Genomic DNA, 21,236 nt, shown 5'->3' with positions numbered 1-21,236 from the left:
AGGGGCCTCTGGGGAGGCTTGGAGGGGCCATAGCGTCTTCCCTGCCCCTAGGAAGGCATAGGGGCCTCGGGGCGTGGCACAGGTGCCTCTGGGGGGGCTTGGGAGGGATAGGGGGCTCGGGGGGGGGGCACAGGAGCCTCTGGGGGTTTTGGGGAGCCCATGGGGGTCTGGGGAGGCATAGGGGCCTTAGTGAGGGGACCTGGGGGCTTCTGGGGGGGGCCGTAAGGCTATTTGAGGGCCTGGGGGGGGGCATAAGGGCCTCTGGAGGGACTTGGCGGGCAGGTGGGGGGGTACAGGGGCCTCTGGGGGGGCAGTAGTGTTGCTGGGAAGGGACTTAGGTCCTTTAGGTGAGCTGGGGGGTGCAGTGACTATGCAGGGGCCTTGGCAGCGGCTGGGGGGCTGGTTGGAGGGCACAAGGTCCTCTGGGGGGGCTTGGGGGGCATCTGGGGTGGATGGGAGGCACAGGGGCCTCGTGGGGGAGCCCATGGGGGGCCATGGGGCTGGGGGGGGGCATAGGGCAGCTCTGCCCCCAGCCCATTCCTCTATACTCCCAGTTCCTGCTGGTGGGTCCATAGAGGGCCCTGGTCGAGCCCCCTCCCCAGCTAAGGGGGGGGCCCAGGACGGCGGACACGGTAAGGGGGCCGGGGGCGGCACTGACACACACACCCCAAGCCCCCCCGGCACCGCTGTCCCGGGCGGGGCGATCGATCGATCCCCCCCGGTGCCTCCCCAGCAGCAAACCGCCCAGGGGGGGGCTGCCCCACCCCCCTGTAGCCGGCACGTGGTGCGGGGGCGGGGGGGACAGGATGGGGGCTATAGGGGTTAGGAGGGGCTGTAGGCGCTATGAGGGAGCAAACCGGGGCTGTAAAGGCTGAGGGGGCAGGTGGGCGGGGGTGCACGGGGGCGCGGGGGGGCAGGTGGTCGGAGGAGGCAGGGGGGCGGGGGACACGGGGGGGCAGGGGGGCGGTGCGTGGGGGGCGCACGGAGTGAGCGGGGGGGGGGGGGGCTCTCAGGGCAGGCACAGTTGTGGGGAGGGATGGGGGTGGGGGTGTGGGCAGAGGGGGGCCGGGAGGGGAAGGGGGCTGGAGGCGCAAGGCAGGGGCTATAGCAGGGGGGGAGGGCGGCAGGGGGCCGCCGGGGCAACACCCCACGGGGCCGTGGGCACGCCCGTGGCCGGCGGCGGGCCCGGCCCGGCCCCGGAAGGCGGGTTCATTTCCGGCCACGCGGCGCCCCGGAGCGGCTGAGGCGGAGCGGGGCTTCCCCGGGAGCCTGGAAGGCTTTCGGGCCGGGCCGTGCGGCGGCGCGCTGGGTGAGCGGGCGGGCCCGGGCCTCCCCGTCGGGCAGCGGCCGGCCGGGGGGGGACGTGGCGGGCCGGCGCTCGGCCGCGGCGGGGAGCGCCTGGTGCCGGCGGCGGGCGGGCTGAGGCGGGAGGACGGCCCGGGCGCGGCGGGGCTGCCGGCGGTTCTCGTCTCCCCGGCAGTGGCGGTGGTCAGCGGGCTGCTCGCGGCGCTGCCTTTTTTTTACTCGGAGCTGCGCCGCTACCTCAGCGAGGAGGCGCGGAGCGGCGGCGGGGCCCGGGAGGGGGGTCGGCCCGCGGCGCCCTGCCGCCCCCCCCGCCGCGTCCGGGTGCCCGGGCAGCCGCTGCAGCCGCCGCAGCTCTGCGCGGGGCTTTGTCTTTCCCCCATCCGCCGGCCGGGGCCGTGGCAGCGGGCTGGGGCCGCAGGGGCTGCCTTGGGGCCTGCGGTAACGCTGTCGCAGGGGGGCGGCTCAGGAGCCTCTTGAGCCCCTGCGAGCGGGCATGACAAAAAAGAAAGCCGGCGGCGGAAATTCCCCCCCACCCCCGCGGCTGCTGTCTTTCTGTGAAAAGTATTCCAAAGGGCAAGCGCGAGGAATTGCTGGTGCCTCGTGGTTACGCAGCCAGGCCTGCTGGGCACTTGAACCAGCGTGTCCAGTCAGGTAGCATTATTTTTCTAGTTTGTAAATGGGCCTGAGGTTTAAACCCCCTTACATTTCTGTACGGCAGTGTGCTTGGTCAGAGAGCTCAGTCGCACTGACAGAGCTGGCACAGAGTTCCCTTGGGACTCCAGACTTGACTGTCTTGTTGAAAGGCTCGAGAGCCTGCTTTGGAAGTCACTTGGCAAGGCACAGCTTTGCCATGGTTTTGGTACTTGAATTCTGACTAATGCCACTGCCACATGTTAGCCTTTCTCCAGAAGTTATAAAAGCAGAATGAGCGTTAAGAATCTGATTGCCTCTTAACTAAATTAAAAAAGGAATTGCGGGATGAAGTGACTGGAAGTCCTTCAGGTATGACTGGGTGTTACTGCCGTGCATGTTATCCGCCTGTCTAGCGATCTTTCCTGCCTCTTGTTCCGTTGTGGTAATTCCTTTGGGTAATGCGTTGGGCTCTAAATGTAGTGCATCTTGGCTTCCTCCTGACCCCCCGAGATGTTATCGGTCTTTGCCTTCCTCACATTTCACAGGGTGTGGGAAGGCCGGAGAGGCTGGAATCCTCGGCTGTTGTGTGCGGAGAAGCTGTCAGCCTTCTAAGAGAGCATGTAGCCAGCAAGCGCATCGTGGTGCTTCGGTACCGAGCTGATACCACAGGCCTCAATCTTTTTGTGAAAAGGGATCACAAGGAAATGTGCTGATGTTGAAGGGGGAGAGGTGGCGGGGGAAGAGGTAGGAGGCAGCTTTCAACCAAGTTTAGGCTTAACTCCTGTGTTCCTGAAAATGGTTCTGGGCTTTGAGGGGTTTGCTTTTGGCTTTTTGCCTTAAGCGCGTCTACCTTTCAGGGTAACGCTTTCTTGGAAGTTGGAAACGGTCCTTCTGGGACACCAAACCAAACCCCGTACCTGGGAGGGCCATTTAGCGTGCGGCACCTTGCGTTTTACTCCGTCGGCCACTTGACCCTAGCCGTACACGCTCTCCCAGTTTGGCGCGTTCTTACCCTGCTGGCTGACAGATTCTGTCTTTTCATTTCCTCGGCTTGTCACAGGCCATAACACTTGTGTGTTCATAGACCACTTTCCTTGCTCGCTGCTTTCAGATTTGAGCGTCGATGCCATGGATGTAACGGGAAAACAGCAGCAGGACGTAGAGCACAAGCCGTTTAAACAATGCTGGGATAAAGCTGCCAATCGTGTGACTCCAGAAGCCGACAGACACGGTAAGATGCTATTCTGCCATTCTTGGATGGATGCTCTCACAGCCTTTCCATCACCGTATGCCTGCTATGATATTCATGGGAACAAGGGACGGCTGAATTCACAGCGTTGTAAACACCACAAACTCTTGAAGAGTTTATAGGACACAAATCTATTACACTGGCAGATCAGACAAGCTCCTCTGTGTGTGTGTGTATATATATTATACTCGGTACTTTTGCGAGGCAAGTCTTTGCCCGGTCCCTCTGAAATTGGGACAAGGACTCATAGATGCATTTCAGGAGCAAAGCTGCCGAGTGAACGGGCTTTTCCTACTAGAAATCAAGCGGCTGGTCTGGCAAAACTTGACTTTGGTTGCATCTTTAAATCCTAGGAGGCCGACAATGGGACGAGCTGGTTAGAGGAAAGAGCCTCTCTCCAGGGAAGGCTCCGCTGACTTGACCCTTAAGCCTAAACTTGCGTCTTACTACGTTTGCTTTGTGTGTGTTAATGGATACCTGATTCATAGGTTTCAGTTGATTGATCAGTTACAAGTTGGAGTAAGTGGTCCTTGGCTACATAAACCTCTCCTCTGCATTTTTTTACATGTTATGACTTACTGTTGTACTTCAGTACAAACTGGGAACGCTTCTGGTAGTGTTGCAGTCAAACAGTAATGCTGTCCTGACTTTTTGGTCTGCGTGTCTTCAGAACCTTTGGTCACTGTAGAGTATGAGCAAATGCTTCTTGCTTGCTTGCTTGCAGCTGGTACGTGGGATAACACTGCCAGTCCTGATGTGAGAGGAGAGTTCTGGGAGCAGTGCGTGCGTTGGGATGTGAAGTCAGTACCATCAGATCTGGATTTTCCAACACCTGTACAAGATGTCTGAGAGGTCCCAGACCACTGAATTTGCCAGAGGGGCTAGCAGGTCCATTGAGCCTTGCGTCTTAATTCTGATTTCCTGAGCTGTGGCTTGTTTGGAGTGTCAAGGTGGTGAGTGGGAAACACTTCAGATCTCTTGCATCAAGGTGAGCTAAGTGTTGTCTTCTAGCTCCTACGGTACTGGCTTGAGTAGTGTTCCCAGTTGTCAGTACTGCATGTTGTACCTGCGTGAGCACCTGATCTTCTGTGTCTGCCCACCAGTGCTGAAATACCTCTTCCTAGGCATCCGTCTTAACGCAGCCTCTCCCTCCACTCTCACCCACGTATACATTTTTGGTCAGGCATCCCAGGGTGGAGGAACTGTCTTCTGTTAACTAGACTCGTAACTCCTTTGCTGAAGTGCCCGCGTGTGTTCCATCCTTTGATGCTCTACTACTCTACCGAGGAAAGTGCAGGCTTCTTTCAGACCTTGTTCCCTGCTTCTCCCAAGGTGTGTGCCACGTTGTCACGTGAAGGGGGGGGGGAGCAGCAGTATGCAATCCTCTCAACCCAAGGTGTTTGATCTGTCTGTTAGCGCCCCAGGAAAGCTGAGACCCTTGTTCCCGACCAGTCTGTCAGACCCTTCACTGAAAAGTCCCACTGGATCGAAGGGCAAATCGACTGACTTGTTTGTTCAGGGTGGCACACTAGCAGCATTAGGGGGACCCCTCAGCGGGTCTTCCCACTTTGTTTGAATGTGTTACCCGCTGCCGGCAAGTGCCAGCGCCCACAAAGGACTCACACCAACAGTTCACGGAATAACACTCCTTATTAATAGGAAATCATGACAATTTAAGGTTTGTGATTGCCAGTGATAGGGCCTGTCTGCAAAACCAAGCTTTGAATTATATACAACTACATACAACTAAATTATAATCGCTAATAACAGCTAGCATGAGTTAGTTATTTAGCATGCATAAAACAGAGCTCTTACCCGATAGGTGTCCCTACCGGGGAGAAGACAGGTTCAGCCCATCGACGGATCCCAGAAGTTCCGATGGAGTCTTCCCTAATTTCTCCCTTCATCTGTCCACTTCTTATACTTCATAGTACATTGCATATTCATTTTCATACACAGGATTAGTTACAAGTTTCTGGCCTCTAATACAAATTAGTACGTATCCCCAGATAGCACTGCTGAAGTTCTCTGCTAACTACGCATGCTCCTCAGGTGGGGTTTTGCCTTCCTTTGGTGGGGCTGTTTGAGTTGGAGGCTGTGATCTCCCGCTAAGAATAAGGCAATTATCTTTGTCTTATTTTCAACTAATTTTCTGTTGATGTCAGTGGATTGCAACACTTTATCATCCCGTTTCCTCTCGTAGCCAGAACTTTCCTCACTTGAAGGTTTCTTTCTGCATAACTTGGGTAATGGCATTGTTTTCACTACCTGTTCTTTGTTTCTCATCCTCCCCAAGGCTGACTACCTTGGTGAGAAGTCCCTGCGTAACAACTGTAGAGCGTGAGTCAGCTTGACCTAGCTTTGTGAACACTGAATCAGAGTTGGGTAATCGAGGAGTTTAGACAATCCCCCCACCCCCCCCCTTTGGACTTGTTTCACTTCAGGACAGGTCCATTTCCATCACGTTTAGGCGGAGCTTGAGTGACTTTGGTCATGCATGTTGTTGTTACTAACTGGTGTTGTGTGCCCAGTGAGGTGTACTAGTACCTTGGAGGCAGGCAGCTTTGAGGTGGAGGTGTGCGTTAGTATTACAATGGGATTATTTCAGCTGAGGAAAGTAATTTCACTGTAACGGTTGGCTCAGTCACAGACATCTCCTGGATTCTTCGTGTGCCAGCTGGTGTGCAGCTTATCAGCTGTGTGGTGCCATCTGGTTCCCTTTCCTGCAGGGAGCACGACAGCCTGGCCGTGGTGTCTCCACTCCGCACCACCCTCCGTCACCACTATCCGCGTGCGCTGAGCTGCCAGGAGGTGTTGCTTAGGGAACTGTGGTGATACGGATTCTGTGCATGCCAGCCATCCTGAAGGCCATGGCTGTATTTTACCCTAAAAAAGCTTTCCGTAATACTGCGCTTCTGTTAGGACGCAATTTTGTCGAATTCCCGCCCCTCAAGGTGATCTTCCCACACACCTGCAGGCAGCAGGACTAATGTCATCTCCTTTTGCCTGCTTGGGCTCGGACTAAAATCCCTTCCCTGACTATTCTTTAGCTTTTACAGCCTTTGAGCCTTCCCTTGGGCCTGGTTGATAGCCCTTTGCCATTTCACCCTGTTCACAGCCAGCGTGAGTCTAGGTACCGACTATCTCAAAGAATTTCAGTTACACGATAAACCTGCTTTTTTGTAAATTAATTCTAGCATTTTAATTTCAAAGGGAACTATGGGAACTCCTGTCCGCATGGTGACCTAGCATAAGCAATGATGGAAAGGTGCATCAGATGTGACCTCTGTGTCAGCTCAGTGTGCCTCATACAGACTGCATTTGGCACTCCGTGGCGTGCTGCGCAGCTCCAGAAATTCATGCTAGGGAAAAAATGGGCAAAAATAATAGGCACGTAGAAACATGAGTTAGGAAGAAATGCTATAAATTAGGTGTTTCTGTTGACTGAGGCAGTTGATCTTGCTTGTGGATCTTTGGGGTGTGAACTTGATGCTGAACGACTCGTTTTTCATTTGACATGCCTGGATTATTTTAAAAGAGATAGAAGAGAAGCTTATGAAATTGAGTAGGTTATTGAGTCTTCCTAAGATGCTCACAAGGATTATGTATAAAGCCAAAGTGAAGGATGATGGAATAAAATTCTGTGCTTTACAAGTAAATGCAGTACACTTAACTAGGACCCTGCACGGAGATCAGGTTTATTTCTGTTTTTAAAATCCAAAAGAAGTTTAGGAAGTCTTAGAGGTTAGTATTGTGGGAAATAAATGGCTCTTCCACAAAAAATTCCACGTCAGCAAGGCTCTTTGAACAATTCTTTTTGAAATCGGTTCTAACTACAGCCAGTTAGCAGTTTAATGTTGAAATGTATACTTGCTCTCCTATAAAGCAGTATTTCATTTGCATTTCAGTGCTGTGAGTCTTGACAAATTTGGGAAGAGCCCGAGGGAAATTTTTCATCCTGAGATACAGAAGGTAGGAGGCGACTTCTTTTTTTTTTTTGTTTGGTTGTGGCTTTTTATTCTTTTCTGGAAAAATAAGTCGTTAGGTATAAATGCTAGTGGTTTGTTCCTTTCGGTAGGAGGATAATAATGAGGAGTAGGGTTACAGTTACAAAACAAGCTGTCTTTATGGGTTGAACTGGCTACTTTGAAATTAAACAAATATACGAGTATGTTCCAGGGGGTTTTGTGCCGTCTTCAGTACCAGTGTGCTAAAGATATTGATTTGTTTACAGGATTTATTTGCTCTTGAAGATCAAGAGGTAAATGTAAACTTTTCACTCCTAGCACTTACTTAGTGACTTATAACAACTTAGGTATCGATTGCTTATTGCAGTAAAAAAATGTGGTATTTCTGTGCAAATATGAGATCGAAAATCATTTAAAGCACCAGCATAATATATCCTATTAATAGATGAGCAGCTTAGTCCTATCATAAAATTGATAATCTATGATCAAAAGTAAATTATTAGGTATCTGCTACTTGAGCATGCAATAGAGCTGGTATGAAGTGTATATTCCCGTGTGTAGGGCGTATACAAAAGATGTATAAAAAAGTCCTTAGAGGAAACATTGTTTTAGCTCTTTTGTTTGATTGTCTGTTGATCCTGTAATATTTGGTTTTATTTCTCAGGGACCTGTGAATTTTAAATTGGGAGTCCTTTATGCTAAGGGTGGGCAGCTTACAGATGATGAAATGTTCAGCGATGGTGAGTTTTTCACCTTTTTCTTGGCTGACGGTTGCATCAAATATTGAGCTTCACTGTGAGTCCAAACAGTCACAGTCGTGACCCTCTTAGGGGTTCATCTTAGGAGCCTTGAAGATTTGTATATAAATCAAATTGTTATACTGGATAAACTGTTTCTTTTTCTCTAGTGTGCGTTCCCACAATCAAGTGGTGTGGAGCTGAAGGGGACTACAATGTAATGGTGATGGAGCCGTTTGGACCGAGTCTTGAAGATCTCTTCAGTTTTTGTTCAAGGAAATTTAGTCTCGAGACAGTCCTATTACTCGCTGACCAAATGGTAGGAACCTGCTTTCTTGATCTTGACGGTGCGGTATGTTGGAATATTAAGATTCCTTGAGAGATCAGAACCAAATACGTTGTTTCTGTAATTTAGAGGTGAATAGGCCTGTTATCATTAAAGAAAAGACTCAAAATTGGTTTTGTTTCTCTTAAATACAAAGTGCCCCATCTAAAGTGATTACAAAGTTTTAATTGATTTTTAAAAAGCAGACTTGCGCTGTTTGCAAACCGTCTGTTGCACTGCTCAAAGACAAAAGAAATTCGCCCGAGAAAGTTTTTGGAAACAAATGTAAAATAGACACGGGGAAAGAGCTGGAGAGGTTTATGTGTTGTCTGTTCTCTTTCATGCCCTTACATTTTACAATAAAAAGTTTCATTACCTCTTTTATCGTTAAGACAATGTTGCTAGTGTTTTTATACGGAAAAAAGTGTATGCCTAGTCTCTCTCGAGTGATTTATGGTTTGGTTTTTTTTTTTTCCCCTCTTTATCTAGATTAGTTGAATTGAATACGTTCACTCTGAGAACTTCATCCACTGAGATGTGAAGCCAGACAGCTTCTTAATGGGCCTTGGGAAGAAAGGCAATCTTGTCTACATAATAGACTCTGGGTTAGCAAAGAAGTAGCGAGACTCTCAAACTCACCAGCATATTCCATATCGTGAAAATAAAAACTTAACAGGAACTGCCTGTTATGCATCCATCAACACGCATCTTGGAATCAGCGAGCTGGAGAAAGCAATAAATAAAAACTTTAATTAAAAGTGTCGATGCACTTAATTTTAGCGCAAGTAGATGTTGCTTTAATGAGGCATAGAATATGATCCTTATTTAGGGCACTTAACAGCGCAGTGTGCTTGGCCTCTTATCTCTTGATTGGGTGGGAATTGGTCTGACTGTAATTCTCAGGAATTAGCACCTTTGTTTTTAATAATTGCACGGGTGATAGGCTTTTTCTTGTACTGTTTATCGTGGGCATAGTAACTCAGCTATCCCTTGTTTTTCAAAGGTTTTTTATGACGGTCTTGTTGCACAGTCTTTTGTTTTTCCAGTACTCCTAATGAGTCCACTTTTTTATACTGTTGTAGAGCGATCTCGCGGAGATGACTTGGAGTCCTTGGGCTATGTACTGATGTATTTTAACCTGGGCTCCCTCCCCTGGCAGGGACTGAAAGCAGCAACAAAGAGGCAGAAATAGGAACGTTATCGGTGAAAAGAAAATGCCTACACCCGTTGAGGTTTTGTGTAAAAGGATATTCTTGTAAGTTACTTTTCTGCGGCACTAGGCTTACGTGTTCATGGTTTAGTGGGATTTCTTTTTGCTTTACGCTGAATCCTACCAGTCTTTTTACTTGTGTGTGTGTGTGTCTCTCTCTCTTTTTTTTTTTTTCCCCTTTTTCTTTTTTTCTAAATTCCCCCAACCCTGCCCATGGTTGGGCGTGTGTGTGATAAAGATACCGTGCTTTCAAGACTGGGATCTTTCTGTTCATAGACCGTTTCTAATTATCCTTTGTCTTAACTATTAGTAAACAATCATTGAGGTGCCCTCAATTCAAAGGGTAGCTTAGTACATCTGATTTGCACTGTGTTGTGTGTGCATGCGTTGGTGTTGGCTGGATAGCTCTTGACAGCAAATAGCATTTTGAGAAACTACCCGTTTCTTCATATGGGTGGGTACTGTTTCTTGAATTAATTGGATTGCAGTCAGATGCACCTGTTGCAGTTGTTTCACTTGAGACTTGTCATTCCAGGTTCATGTAGTTTGGCCTGTTGATGGTCAGCATCTGTGAGAGGTGTAAGAAACCCTCCTATATCCTAGCATCATGCTTCAAAGCTTTTCCTTTTCTCAGTTTGGTATTCACGCCACAGTAATAATGAGGTGGTTTTGAGCCCTGCAAAATGATACTTAATTCGATTTTAAAACTTGTGAACGTTCGCTGCCATCAGGGGATATTGATGATCTTTCACAAAGAGTGCTGTCCCTATTCTGTCCATGCTCTTGGCTTCAGCAGCTAGGTATGACAATGGGAACTATGGTTTCTGTCATGGTTGTGTGAAAACTTACTGTCTTCGATCTGTTTCAACTGTCCCTTCATAGGTGTTCCTTTACATTCATTACCTGTGTTTTTTCTCTGGGGTTAACAGGCAGGAAAGACTAATCGACTTTCCTTGTGCTCTTTGTTAGAATTTCTTTCTTAACGTAAATTACTAATAGATAATTTCAGCCAGAAAGACTTGAGCTTGTTAGAGAAAATTTGCTTTTCATTTTCCCAGTTCTTGCTTACTCCGTAGCGGGCGAGATGGCTCAAATTGTTGCAGGTTTTCATAGCTTGTGCTCTTACTATCTTCATAATGTTAAAGTAATTCTTCCATAATCAAAACGCATCCTTAGATGTTAACCGGGTTACCAATTAAAGTCATGGTTTTCCCATTATCTTTATACCTTGTTCTTGGTCAGGAAAACCTCAAGTATCTGGGTCATGTGGCAAGGTTATGAAGGAGAATTTTGATTGGCTAAGTGTAAGACTATAGAAAATCATTCATACTGCCTCTTACCAGGAGAACAGTAAAGAACAGCAGCTGTTTGTCCATACCCGTTCCAAGTGTGTTAGTTTCCTTGGTAAGTCTGAAGTAAATACGCTGCTGCTGTTCCTGTTTCAGGAAGTGCTTAGACCACACTCCTGGTAGAAAGCAAAGTTTGCTATGCAGATCTACTGATGTCTTATGTTAAGGACTACGTTTTTTATTTATAACTTGATAAACCAGTTTTGTTATTTTATGTGGATGCCTTCATTTGCTAAGGCAATGCTGCATCTGCGATCCCCACCTTTCATAGTCTAGAGGAAGGGCTACTGCCTGTTGAACTCTAGGCAATGGAGATTTGCAGAAGTTACTCAAAGAAATAATGAAAACTGCTTACTTCTAGGTAGAGTTCTTAAAGATGACTCTGCATTTTTATCTTTTTTTTTTTTTAAATGAGTTCAGATTAGTTCGGTCTGAAACTGAAAACTAAGGCTGGGAATGTAGCTAATAGGAATGAAAATTCCCTTATGGAAAATACATTCCTCCCAGAGAAATTTAGTACTCTCAGAAGCATGGTAATTGGTAAGGATAGCAAAGTGTCACGTATATTCCCCACCTCCAAGGTACTGTCCACGCAGTACCTAAACTTTTCTCATGAGAAAGGCTAGCGCTTTGTAACACTAAGTAGTAATGAGGGTTTATTGGAGTAACAGCTAGCAGGTCTACAAAATGGTTCATGAAACTTCAGTGTTTATAAGGAAATTATGTAAATTCAATGTCACACGTTATTCAGTAGTTCTGATTATATGGAAGCGAATGCAACAGCTACAAACCTGCAAGCTGTGAGATGTTTGAGAGTGATAAACGTTAAAGTTGAGCAGTCAGGTAAAGCCTATTCAAATCAAATGTGCGTTACTGCAGTACTCCAAAACCCCATTAGGATGATGAAGTGGAGCCCATGTCTCGTATGTGGGAACTGTCCCTGTGGTAAGCGATGGCTGAGGAGGCTTTAGGTGTAATGGTGGAGAGGTTGGTGTGATGTCATAACGAAAGGGAGAAACTTCATCCTTGAATCTATGTATGGTATAGTAATATATAGCAAGCAATTCCTGGTCCGGGAGTGACAACTGCAGGGAGGAGAACAAGTCTGGGTGCCTAATATCAAGGTCTCCAACATCAGCTGAGCAGCGTTTATTTTAGTGGGTTTTTTTGTTCTCCCCAGCAGTTTCCATTGTGCCCCAAAGCCACTTTCTGTCAGAAAAGGTGCAGGCATGTGCATGAGACACAGGTGTTTCTCTGTGTTGTAACTGGGAACAAAGGCAGCTTTTCTTTTCGTTCCAGCTCGAAAGGGAGCACAGACCGTCAGCCCCAGGGAGGCAGCCCTGCTCCCTCGTCCTGGCTGTGGGTGTGAGCCCTTGCCCGCTCCACCTCTGGAGGAAAGGCACTGAAGAAGAGCAGCCTGTGAGGGACCTCCCAGAGCCGGCTGGGGAGAGGGCTGGTCACCCCGCGGCCCATGGCGACTGCCGGGAGCAGCTCGGCGTGGCCAGTGGCCTCTGGGCACGGGCCTGCGGGCCTCCCCTGCGTTGCTGTAGGCGGGCACCGGAGCGTCCCCAGGCCTGGGCGCCCTGTGTGGGAGCCATGCCTGGGGACAAGGCCCCGGGCGGTGGCACCCAGAGCTGCTGCACGCACACAGGACTGAGCTCTGCAGAGGCTGCTGGCACCGGGGGGATGGGGGGACCATCCCAGAGGTCATTGTGTGCGGGTCCCCACAGTGACCCCGTGGGTATTTAAGGAGCCAGAGCCCTGGGGTGCCCACTCCCAGGAGAGCCACTCCCTCAGGAGGCAGCATCTCCCCTGGGTGACCATGGCCGGTCGTCGGCAGGCGCTGCCGAAGATTCCCACGGATGAGGAGGCAAACGCCCACCCCCGGCCCATCAGCAGGCTGCCGGGCCTGCAGACCCCGCACCAGCTGAGGGACGGGGCAGGACGAGGAGGCCGGTGGTGGGACGGGGCCACGCGGAGCTGCCTTGGTGCCAGGGCCAGCCTTGCCGCCACTGTGGGGGCCGCTGTGCCAAGGCAGCCGCCTCCCTTCCTTGACGACTCCTCCTGCCCGCAGATGGGCCACAGGCGGCCGCTGGCAGTGCCGCAGGACAGCCAGGGACAGGCTTTGTCCCCCCATGGGAACAGGCTGCCACCGCTCCCCTGCCCACAGAGCTCGCAGGCCGCTGGGAGCCAACGCGCACAGGTAGGGAGCCCGAGGGAGCCCGGGACAAACGTCTTCCCGAGTCCAGGAGCTGCCGACAGGCAGGCGGGAGCTGCAGGAGGGGACGGGAGGGCCGGGTTGTTACCGAAATCTCGGAGTGAAGAACTTATCGACACCAAAGTGATGTAGATAAGCAGACACTTCTTTATTGACGGCCGAGTGCGTGAGCGAGTCCTCTCACGATCAACGCACGCCAGGTCTCAAAATCAGACTCCATATATAGAACTTATTCATACGTATTCATTAAATATTCATGCATAATCCTAATATTTCCCGTAAATCATTAACATACTCTCCTCCTATAGCCGATTCTGCGCAGTAAAGCTTAGAAAGGTCTAGAAATGGGTCTGGGGTACCATTTGGGTAGGTGGTATATGAGTCGGTGGTCGCGATCTCCCCCTGCCGGAATTACCTTTTACTGAAGTTCACGGTTTCTTGGCAGGCACCTACAAGCTGTTCCAGTCGACTCTCCCCGGTTCCCATTAATCTCATATTCTGACATTTCAATACACTTCTACATACAGAAGACTGGTCAAATACAAAGAAACCTTTCAAACCCTAAATTATTACCTAAGTTTTAACAATGGTTCTAGCCCCTTCTTCTAGCCTTGGTACAGGATGTACAGAAGATCTCATGACAGCTTTTACTGTGCAACTATAAGTTTCATTAAAAATATTTCTTATCCTTCTATATTTTAATTTTATAAAATGATTTTATAAAATCAATTAATCAATCAAATAAAGTCAATCAATCTTAACTTATTAACAGATCGATAACAGTTCCCCCCTTTGAAAGTGTTGAAAATCATTATTTCAGTACTTTCACATTATTCATATATCTTTTGTTTCAACATATTTTGGTGATGGATCACGTCTTGGTAAAATAGTTGGTACTTCTCTCATAATCATACGATTCACTGCAATTCTATCGGTAAACTGTTTCTTCAAACATGCATATACTAGCATGCTCATCAAAAAGACAATTAATAACAGAAACAAAGTCTTAATTATAGATTGTATCCAAGAGCATCCCAGTTTGTTAAAAATTTTCCCAAGCCAATCTTCTGACATATCCTTTTGAATTGTTTCGGTTTCTTTTTCAGTTTTTCCTAATAGGTCTAGATCATGTTCCACATCCTGAGTGACATTTGGAATGTGGATACAACAGTGGTCCAATTTATCCTTGAGATATCCACATACTCCACGTTCTTTAAGTAGGAGCGTATCTAGTGCCATTCTATTTGTAAAGTCATTCTGGAAGTTGCTTGTGATTATGTATTCAATTCCTTAAACCCCTTTTTGTTAACGTTTGCTAATTTTTCCACTCGACCAGTTAAATGGTAGAGCCATGCTCTGTTTCTATATGAAGCTATAGGATTTAAAAGTGATTCAAGTGCCCAGCCAATTTTCACTCCTGTAGATGGTTCATTCCAAATATCATCATTTATCCCAGATCTCTTTATTCGTTTCAGTTCTAAATTCTCTAGAGATCCTTTAAATGGTGATTTCTTCCAAATTGGACACAATGTTGGCATGCCTAAAGTAATTTGTTTCACCTTACCATCTAATGGTAAGCGTGTTGTCCAGGTTCCATCACTTAATGCCCAAACTAAATGTCCTGGACTTCGAATAGTAGATTTTCTACAACTAAACAAAGTTCCTTTTCTAACTGTAAAAGTGCTGGTTAAATTGAGAGTATTCTTAAGACCTCGACAAAAACAACCATATTTCAAAGCAGCGCCCAACGGAGGAATTCTTTGGATTACTAAGTCTGCATTACTGCAATCATACACTTTTTCACATTTCCACCACGGCACTATTTTATTTCCCTTCTCTCCCGATGTAGTTGATCTATCATTGACCCAGGGTAATACTGAAAAAAACTTTTCCATCCCAGGTAAAACACCAAGAAGTTCTTGCCAGATACTGAAAATGGGAAAATATGGACATAGACCATATAGAGTCCCATTGTTCTACTAGTTGGGTACCTTGGCCAGTTTCGTTACACTTCCATTCCATGACACTTCTGCTCACATTGGTTTTAAATTGTTCATCATATGAACACCATCCCACAGTCTTAAATCTCCCTATTTTGGTAAAAACATAATTTAACAATTTTTCACAATCCGCCAGACTACCTGGAGTTTTCCACTGTTTTCTGATGACTTTCACTTGCTCATACCATTGAGTCACTAGAACTTTGTTCACAATAGGTGGCTTCATTTTTATGTTCCAGATTGGTCAGATTCATGGTTAAAATTCCCCATGGAATAGATTCACCTACTGCCCTCGGTATTGGCAAACAAGCAGTGATCTGCGTGACATTTTGTAAATTGGCAAATTCTTTAGTCAATCCTACCATCAAATTTTCCTCAGCCATTTGTTTGGGAATTTCAATCACTTGTTCTGTTTCTACTTGTCTTTGGTTCCTGTCCACCAAGCCAGCCCCTGATCCCACCAACACTACCGACCAAAATAAAATCCAATATAAAAATTAGACATGTTTCAGTGTCAATTTTAAAATCTCTGGGTCACGATTAACAATCTTCCACGGAATAGGTGCTTTCTTCACTCGAGTATAATGTATCCAAGCATCTGATTCTGCTATCTTGATAGCTGTAAAAGTGGTTAACAGTATCTGGAAAGGTCCTCTCCAGCGCTCCTGCAAAGGTTCGGAGGTCCAGGTCTTCACATAGACATAGTCTCCCGGTTGGAAATCATAGACTGAATTTTCCAGGGATAAAGGTCTATTCCAAATTACTGCACTCCGAATTGCAGTCAAAGTTTTTCCTAGAGAAAGCAAATAGTTATATACATCCTGCTTTCCTTTCACATATATGTTTGGATTTGGTTCTGGAGACTCATATGGTTTCCCATATAGTAATTCATAAGGACTGACTGAGGTTCCACTCCTTGGCTGTACTCTTGATTCGTAATAACGCCAATGGAAGTGCCTGAGGCCACTTTAGAGTGGTTTCTTGACAAATTTTACTTATTTGTCGTTTTAAAGTTTGATTCATCCTCTCCACTTTCGCACTAGATTGTGGCCTCCAAGAGGAATGTAAATCCCAATCAATACCCAAGACTTTACTAACACTTTGGACTGCTTCATCAACAAAGTGTGGACCTCTGTCAGAGGAAATTCCAATAGGAACTCCAAATCTCGGAATTATTTCTTGTAATAACCACTTTACAACCTCTTTTGCTTGTGTGGTGCGACAGGGAAGGGCTTCTGGCCATCCTGTAAAAGTATCAACCCCTACCAGGATGTACCGGTACCCACTTTGTCTAGGTAGCTCTGAAAAATCTACTTGCCAATAATCTCCAGGTTCTGTACCAGACTTCAGCCTACCCATTTGAACCTTTTTCTTAATCGTTGGATTATTTTTCAAACGTACCTCACACTTTGCAGTTACTATTTTAGCTATTCCCAACATTTTAACTGATATTACTTGCTTTCGTAAAGATGTTACTAAGGCTTCTGCCCCCCAGTGACATTCTTGGTGTCTCATTTGAATGATCTCCCTCATCAAAAGAGGTGGAATTACTACTTGTCCGTTAGGAGTTACCCACCATCCCGCTAAGTTTTTCTTAGCATTTAATAACTGACCCAATTTGTCATCTTCCTCTGAATATCTCGGGTTTTCCCTAGGAAGGGTTACTGGTTTAGAAGGAATGATTGCCATTTGCAATGCTTGTTTCTTTGCTACCTTTTTTGCTGTTCTATCAGCTAAATTATTCCCAGCTACTATTTTTGCATTCCCAATCTGGTGTGCCTTACAGTGCATGATTGCTACTTGATCTGGCTTTTGAACTGCTTGCAATAATGGTAAAATTTCTGTTTGATGCTTAATGTTTGATCCTTGAGAGGACAATAACCCCCTCTCTTTCCACAAAGCTCCATGGACATGCACTACCCCAAAGGCATATTTTGAATCAGTCCAGATATTTACTCTCTTGTCTTTGCTTATCTCTAAGGCTCGAATTAAAGCGATGAGTTCCGCCTTTTGGGCTGATGTGGTACTCGCCAATGCTCCTGCTTCTATAGCTGTAGTCTCTGTTGTTACCGCATATCCGGCGTATCGGACTCCTTGTTCCGTAAAGCTGCTTCCATCAGTATACAGTTCCCAATCTGGTCGCTCCAATGGTACATCCTTCAGATCTTCACGACTGGAATAAACATACTCGATGGCAGCCAAGCAATCATGTTCCAGTTGTCCTTCCTCCTGTATGGAGCTTAAAAACACTGCAGGATTTACCAGGTTAGTTGTCTTTAGAATCACATCATCTTGTTCAGTCAATACCACCTGGTACTTCATCATTTGGCTCGGAGACAGCCGGTGTCCCCCCTTTGGTTCTAAAACAGTTATCACCATGTGTGGGACATAGACTGTGATTGTTCTTCCCAAAGTCAATTTCCGAGCTTCTTGTATGAGCATCACTGTTGCTGTCACTGCTCGAAGGCAGTTTGGCCACCCTTTGCTCACTGTGTCCAGTTGTTTAGAGAAATATCCGACTGGTCATTTCCAGCTTCCTGTCCTCTGGGTTAACACTCCCAGTGCAAGGTGTTGCCTTTCATGTACAAACAGCTGGAAATCTTTGGTTAGATCCGGCAGTCCCAAGGCAGGTGCAGACATTAAGGCACGTTTCAACTCTACAAAAGCCTTTTGTTGTTGTGGGCCCCATACAAAGGGAGAGTTCTTTGGGGCCTCGTACAGCGGTTTAGCTATTAGCCCATAGTTCATGATCCAAAGGGACAACACCCAGTCATTCCCAAAAATGCTCTGAGTTCATGAATATTTCTCGGCTCGGGTATACCACAAATAGCTTCTTTGCGATCTTTTCCTAATTGTCGTTGTCCTTTTGAAATCTCAAAGCCCAGATATATCACAGGCTGGCAGGCTATCTGGGCTTTCTTCCTGGATACCTTGTACCCATTTAGTCCCAGGAAATTCAAGAGGTCAATAGTCACCTGTATACAAGTAAATCTTTCTTCTGTAGCAATCAATATATCATCCACGTATTGTAAAAGTGAACGCCCAGGTCTTGATTTATCCTGTTTCCAGATTTCAAGTTCCTTTGCTAATTGATTTCCAAAAACAGTTGGACTGTTTTTAAATCCTTGGGGTAAACTAGTCCATGTCAACTGCATCTTTCGCCCAGTTTGAGGATTTTCCCATTCAAAAGCAAACAGTTTTCTGCTTCCCTTTTCCAAAGGTATACAAAAGAAAGCATCTTTTAAATCAAGCACTGTAAACCACTGATAAGTCTCCCTTAATGCTGTTAACAGTGTATAAGGGTTTGCTACTACAGGATAAATATCCTTAACTATTTGATTTACTGCTCTCAAGTCTTGTACCGGCCTATATTCACCCGAGGGTTTTCTGACTGGTAAAATAGGAGTATTCTACTCAGATTCACATTCTTCCAAAATTTTATACTCCAAACATTTATCAATCAATTTCTTCAATTCCTGTCTCACTTCTGATTTGATTGGATATTGTTTAATTCTCACTGTTCCTGCGCCTTCCTTCAAATCTATTTTAACAGGTTCTGCTAGTTTCGATTTACCAGGAATATTTGTTTCCCATACAGTAGGGATCACTGCCAAATCCACCTCCGGTGGAATTTCTTGTTCCTTTACTTTTTCTTATATCATCAGGATTTCTCCCGTTTTTGACTCAGGTATTTTCAAGAAAAGTTCTCCTTTGTCAAAAACAATTTGCGCATTTAATTTGGATAACAAATCTCTTCCGAAGAAGGGTATCGGACATTCTGGTACATACAAAAATTCATGTGTAATTATCTTATTTTCAAATTTCAAATCCAGGGGTTGCAGGAATGGCCTGGTTTTGTTCCAATTTTTCCTTTACAGGTATTTAATAAAAAAAATGTCACTCCTGTATCCACTCCCAATCTCACAATTTGAACAACATTTTTTTCCACTTTCTTATTATCAGAAGTTATAGCCATTACCAAATTATCTCTAATAGTTAGCTTACATTCATCCTGCCAATCCTTTGTCTTAAGGAAAAAAACAAATCCACATATGGCATTTCACTCCATTTCCCTTCTCTTTTACAATACAGCATTAACTGCAGACTAGTGTTATAATTCAGTGTCCCATTCGTGGGCCACTTTTCCTGATCATCCAATATATACAAAGGCCACCAATTATTACGATACTCAAATTATTACAATACTCAATCATCTGGCTCTTTTGCAGATCATCCTGTAAATTTCCCCAATGTGCCAATAAACATCCCAACAAAGAATTTTTCGGGATTTTGTCATTTACAGCAAGATTACTCATGCTTTTACTTTTAAACAACCGAGTTAACTTAGTTGCCATGGTGTAATCACTCACAATACAATACACAATTACTCAACTCTGTCACTCAGATCCGCGGATCCACACTCCACACTCGCTTTCATTCTCAACTGCACGTCTCACCCTTACAGCCACACTCACACTTTCCCACAGTTACTTTAAACAAACATATAACACAATATTGTACCTCTTAATTTTCTTCTTAATACACAAACTCACAAAACCAACAAAAAACCAAAAACCCCTTCTAACTTCTTGTTAGAGGCACTACCTTAGAGAACACTATAGCATATAGTTTCTCTTATTTCCACTTTTGTCCAACCCTGCAATAGCTTTCGCTTATGTCTTACGGGCAGACGCCTAGTCTTCCACTTCCACAAGGATCCTTTTAGTCCAACCCTGCAATAGCTTTCACTTACGTCTTACGGGCAGACTCCTAGTCCTACCCTGCGCAGCTCTTTCACCGCGTCTGACAGGCAGACTTACTCAGTAGGACTCCAACCCACTGGTAGGACTCCATCCCACTCCTTACCATACCCTTATTATAGTGGGACTCCTACCCACTTCCTCTAGTGCACTTACTCACTTACTTTAGTGGGACTCCAACCAACTTACTACAATTAAAAAAAAAGAAGTGTCTTACCAAAAATCCAGGGAACGTCGCAAAGAGCCTTACGGATCGGGGATCGATGGGTATGCCGAGAAATCCTCGGTGCCAGCTGGAACGAATCAGGTCCCCGACTCCTCCGGTCTCCTTCAGCGAGGTCCCATTTGGGTCGCCAAAACTGTTACCGAAATCTCGGAGTGAAGAACTTATCGACACCAAAGTGATGTAGATAAGCAGACACTTCTTTATTGACGGCCGAGTGCGTGAGCGAGTCCTCTCACGATCAACGCACGCCAGGTCTCAAAATCAGACTCCATATATAGAACTTATTCATACGTATTCATTAAATATTCATGCATAATCCTAATATTTCCCGTAAATCATTAACATACTCTCCTCCTATAGCCGATTCTGCGCAGTAAAGCTTAGAAAGGTCTAGAAATGGGTCTGGGGTACCATTTGGGTAGGTGGTATATGAGTCGGTGGTCGCGATCTCCCCCTGCCGGAATTACCTTTTACTGAAGTTCACGGTTTCTTGGCAGGCACCTACAAGCTGTTCCAGTCGACTCTCCCCGGTTCCCATTAATCTCATATTCTGACATTTCAATACACTTCTACATACAGAAGACTGGTCAAATACAAAGAAACCTTTCAAACCCTAAATTATTACCTAAGTTTTAACAATGGTTCTAGCCCCTTCTTCTAGCCTTGGTACAGGATGTACAGAAGATCTCATGACAGCTTTTACTGTGCAACTATAAGTTTCATTAAAAATATTTCTTATCCTTCTATATTTTAATTTTATAAAATGATTTTATAAAATCAATTAATTAATCAAATAAAGTCAATCAATCTTAACTTATTAACACATCGTTAACACGGTCACATAGCAAGCTGAGCCCCCCAAGCCGTGCCTGCAGGCAGCCCGGGCATGCTGGGGATGCTCCCAGGAGTCACTGTGGGCCATGGCCGGAGCAGTGCGCTCCCCAGCCAGCTCTGGGAGCCCAGCGGCAACTCCCTGTGGGGCCGAGTGCTGCCCTGGGGGCTGGCAGGGGAGCCGGCACAGGGGCTTTTCCAGCTGGGACACGGGGGCACGGGCGAAGGGCCACAGTCACGCAGCCTCTCTCCTCGCCTTCTCTTGCAGACGGACAGCCCAGCATGCAGGGTGGCAGTGCCCTCCGTCAGGGTGAGGCGCGAGGAGACAGCCCGTCTGCCAGCAAGGCAGGCAGCAGCACCACAGAAGGTGCACGCAGCTCGGGCACCAGGAGCTGCCAGCACTTGCTGCAAGCTCCCGCCTCTGC

At 46.5% G+C, this 21,236-nt stretch overlaps 1 protein-coding gene and 1 long non-coding RNA gene across 9 annotated transcripts; one reads left to right on the top strand and one right to left on the bottom strand.

The window, feature by feature from the left end:
* Window positions 1–1,156: 1,156 nt before the first annotated feature.
* LOC121081773 (casein kinase I-like) lies at window positions 1,157–8,914 on the top strand. 8 transcript variants are annotated; one of them, XR_005825811.1, is made up of 6 exons: window positions 1,157–1,309; window positions 3,050–3,169; window positions 7,096–7,159; window positions 7,820–7,895; window positions 8,083–8,211; window positions 8,707–8,914. XR_005825811.1 is itself a non-coding variant. In XM_040581002.1 (6 exons), the coding sequence occupies exons 2-6, from the start codon at window positions 2,651–2,653 to the stop codon at window positions 8,713–8,715; spliced, it is 330 nt and encodes a 109-aa protein (XP_040436936.1). In that variant the 5' UTR covers window positions 1,159–1,309; window positions 2,484–2,650; the 3' UTR covers window positions 8,716–8,914. The 8 variants fall into 8 exon arrangements, 3 of the variants coding, with proteins under 3 accessions (XP_040436936.1, XP_040436937.1, XP_040436935.1); XM_040581002.1 differs by lacking the exon at window positions 3,050–3,169 and adding an exon at window positions 2,484–2,682 and having other exon boundaries at window positions 1,159–1,309; window positions 8,063–8,211; XM_040581003.1 differs by lacking the exons at window positions 1,157–1,309; window positions 3,050–3,169 and adding exons at window positions 2,289–2,307; window positions 2,484–2,682 and having other exon boundaries at window positions 8,063–8,211.
* On the bottom strand, window positions 6,411–20,903 carry LOC121081774. Its single transcript, XR_005825813.1, has 3 exons — window positions 20,893–20,903; window positions 12,566–12,568; window positions 6,411–6,549 (listed from the first exon to the last, which is right to left on the bottom strand). It is a non-coding gene; the product is annotated as an uncharacterized LOC121081774 (long non-coding RNA).
* Window positions 20,904–21,236: the final 333 nt, after the last annotated feature.

The sequence above is a fragment of the Falco naumanni genome (genome assembly GCF_017639655.2).
Source record: "Falco naumanni isolate bFalNau1 chromosome 3 unlocalized genomic scaffold, bFalNau1.pat SUPER_3_unloc_2, whole genome shotgun sequence".
In the NCBI taxonomy this organism is placed as follows: domain Eukaryota; kingdom Metazoa; phylum Chordata; class Aves; order Falconiformes; family Falconidae; genus Falco; species Falco naumanni.
Note: the sequence above shows the minus strand (reverse complement) of the source record. Positions and strands in the feature narration are given on the sequence as shown.

Coding starts and splice junctions, on each gene's coding strand:
- LOC121081773 (XM_040581002.1), top strand. CDS start 2,651: ATGTTGAAGGGGGAGAGGTGGCGGGGGAAGAG. Junction 7,160..7,819: donor TTCATCCTGAGATACAGAAG/GTAGGAGGCGAC, acceptor TTTATTTCTCAG/GGACCTGTGAATTTTAAATT. Junction 7,896..8,062: donor TGATGAAATGTTCAGCGATG/GTGAGTTTTTCA, acceptor CTTTTTCTCTAG/TGTGCGTTCCCACAATCAAG.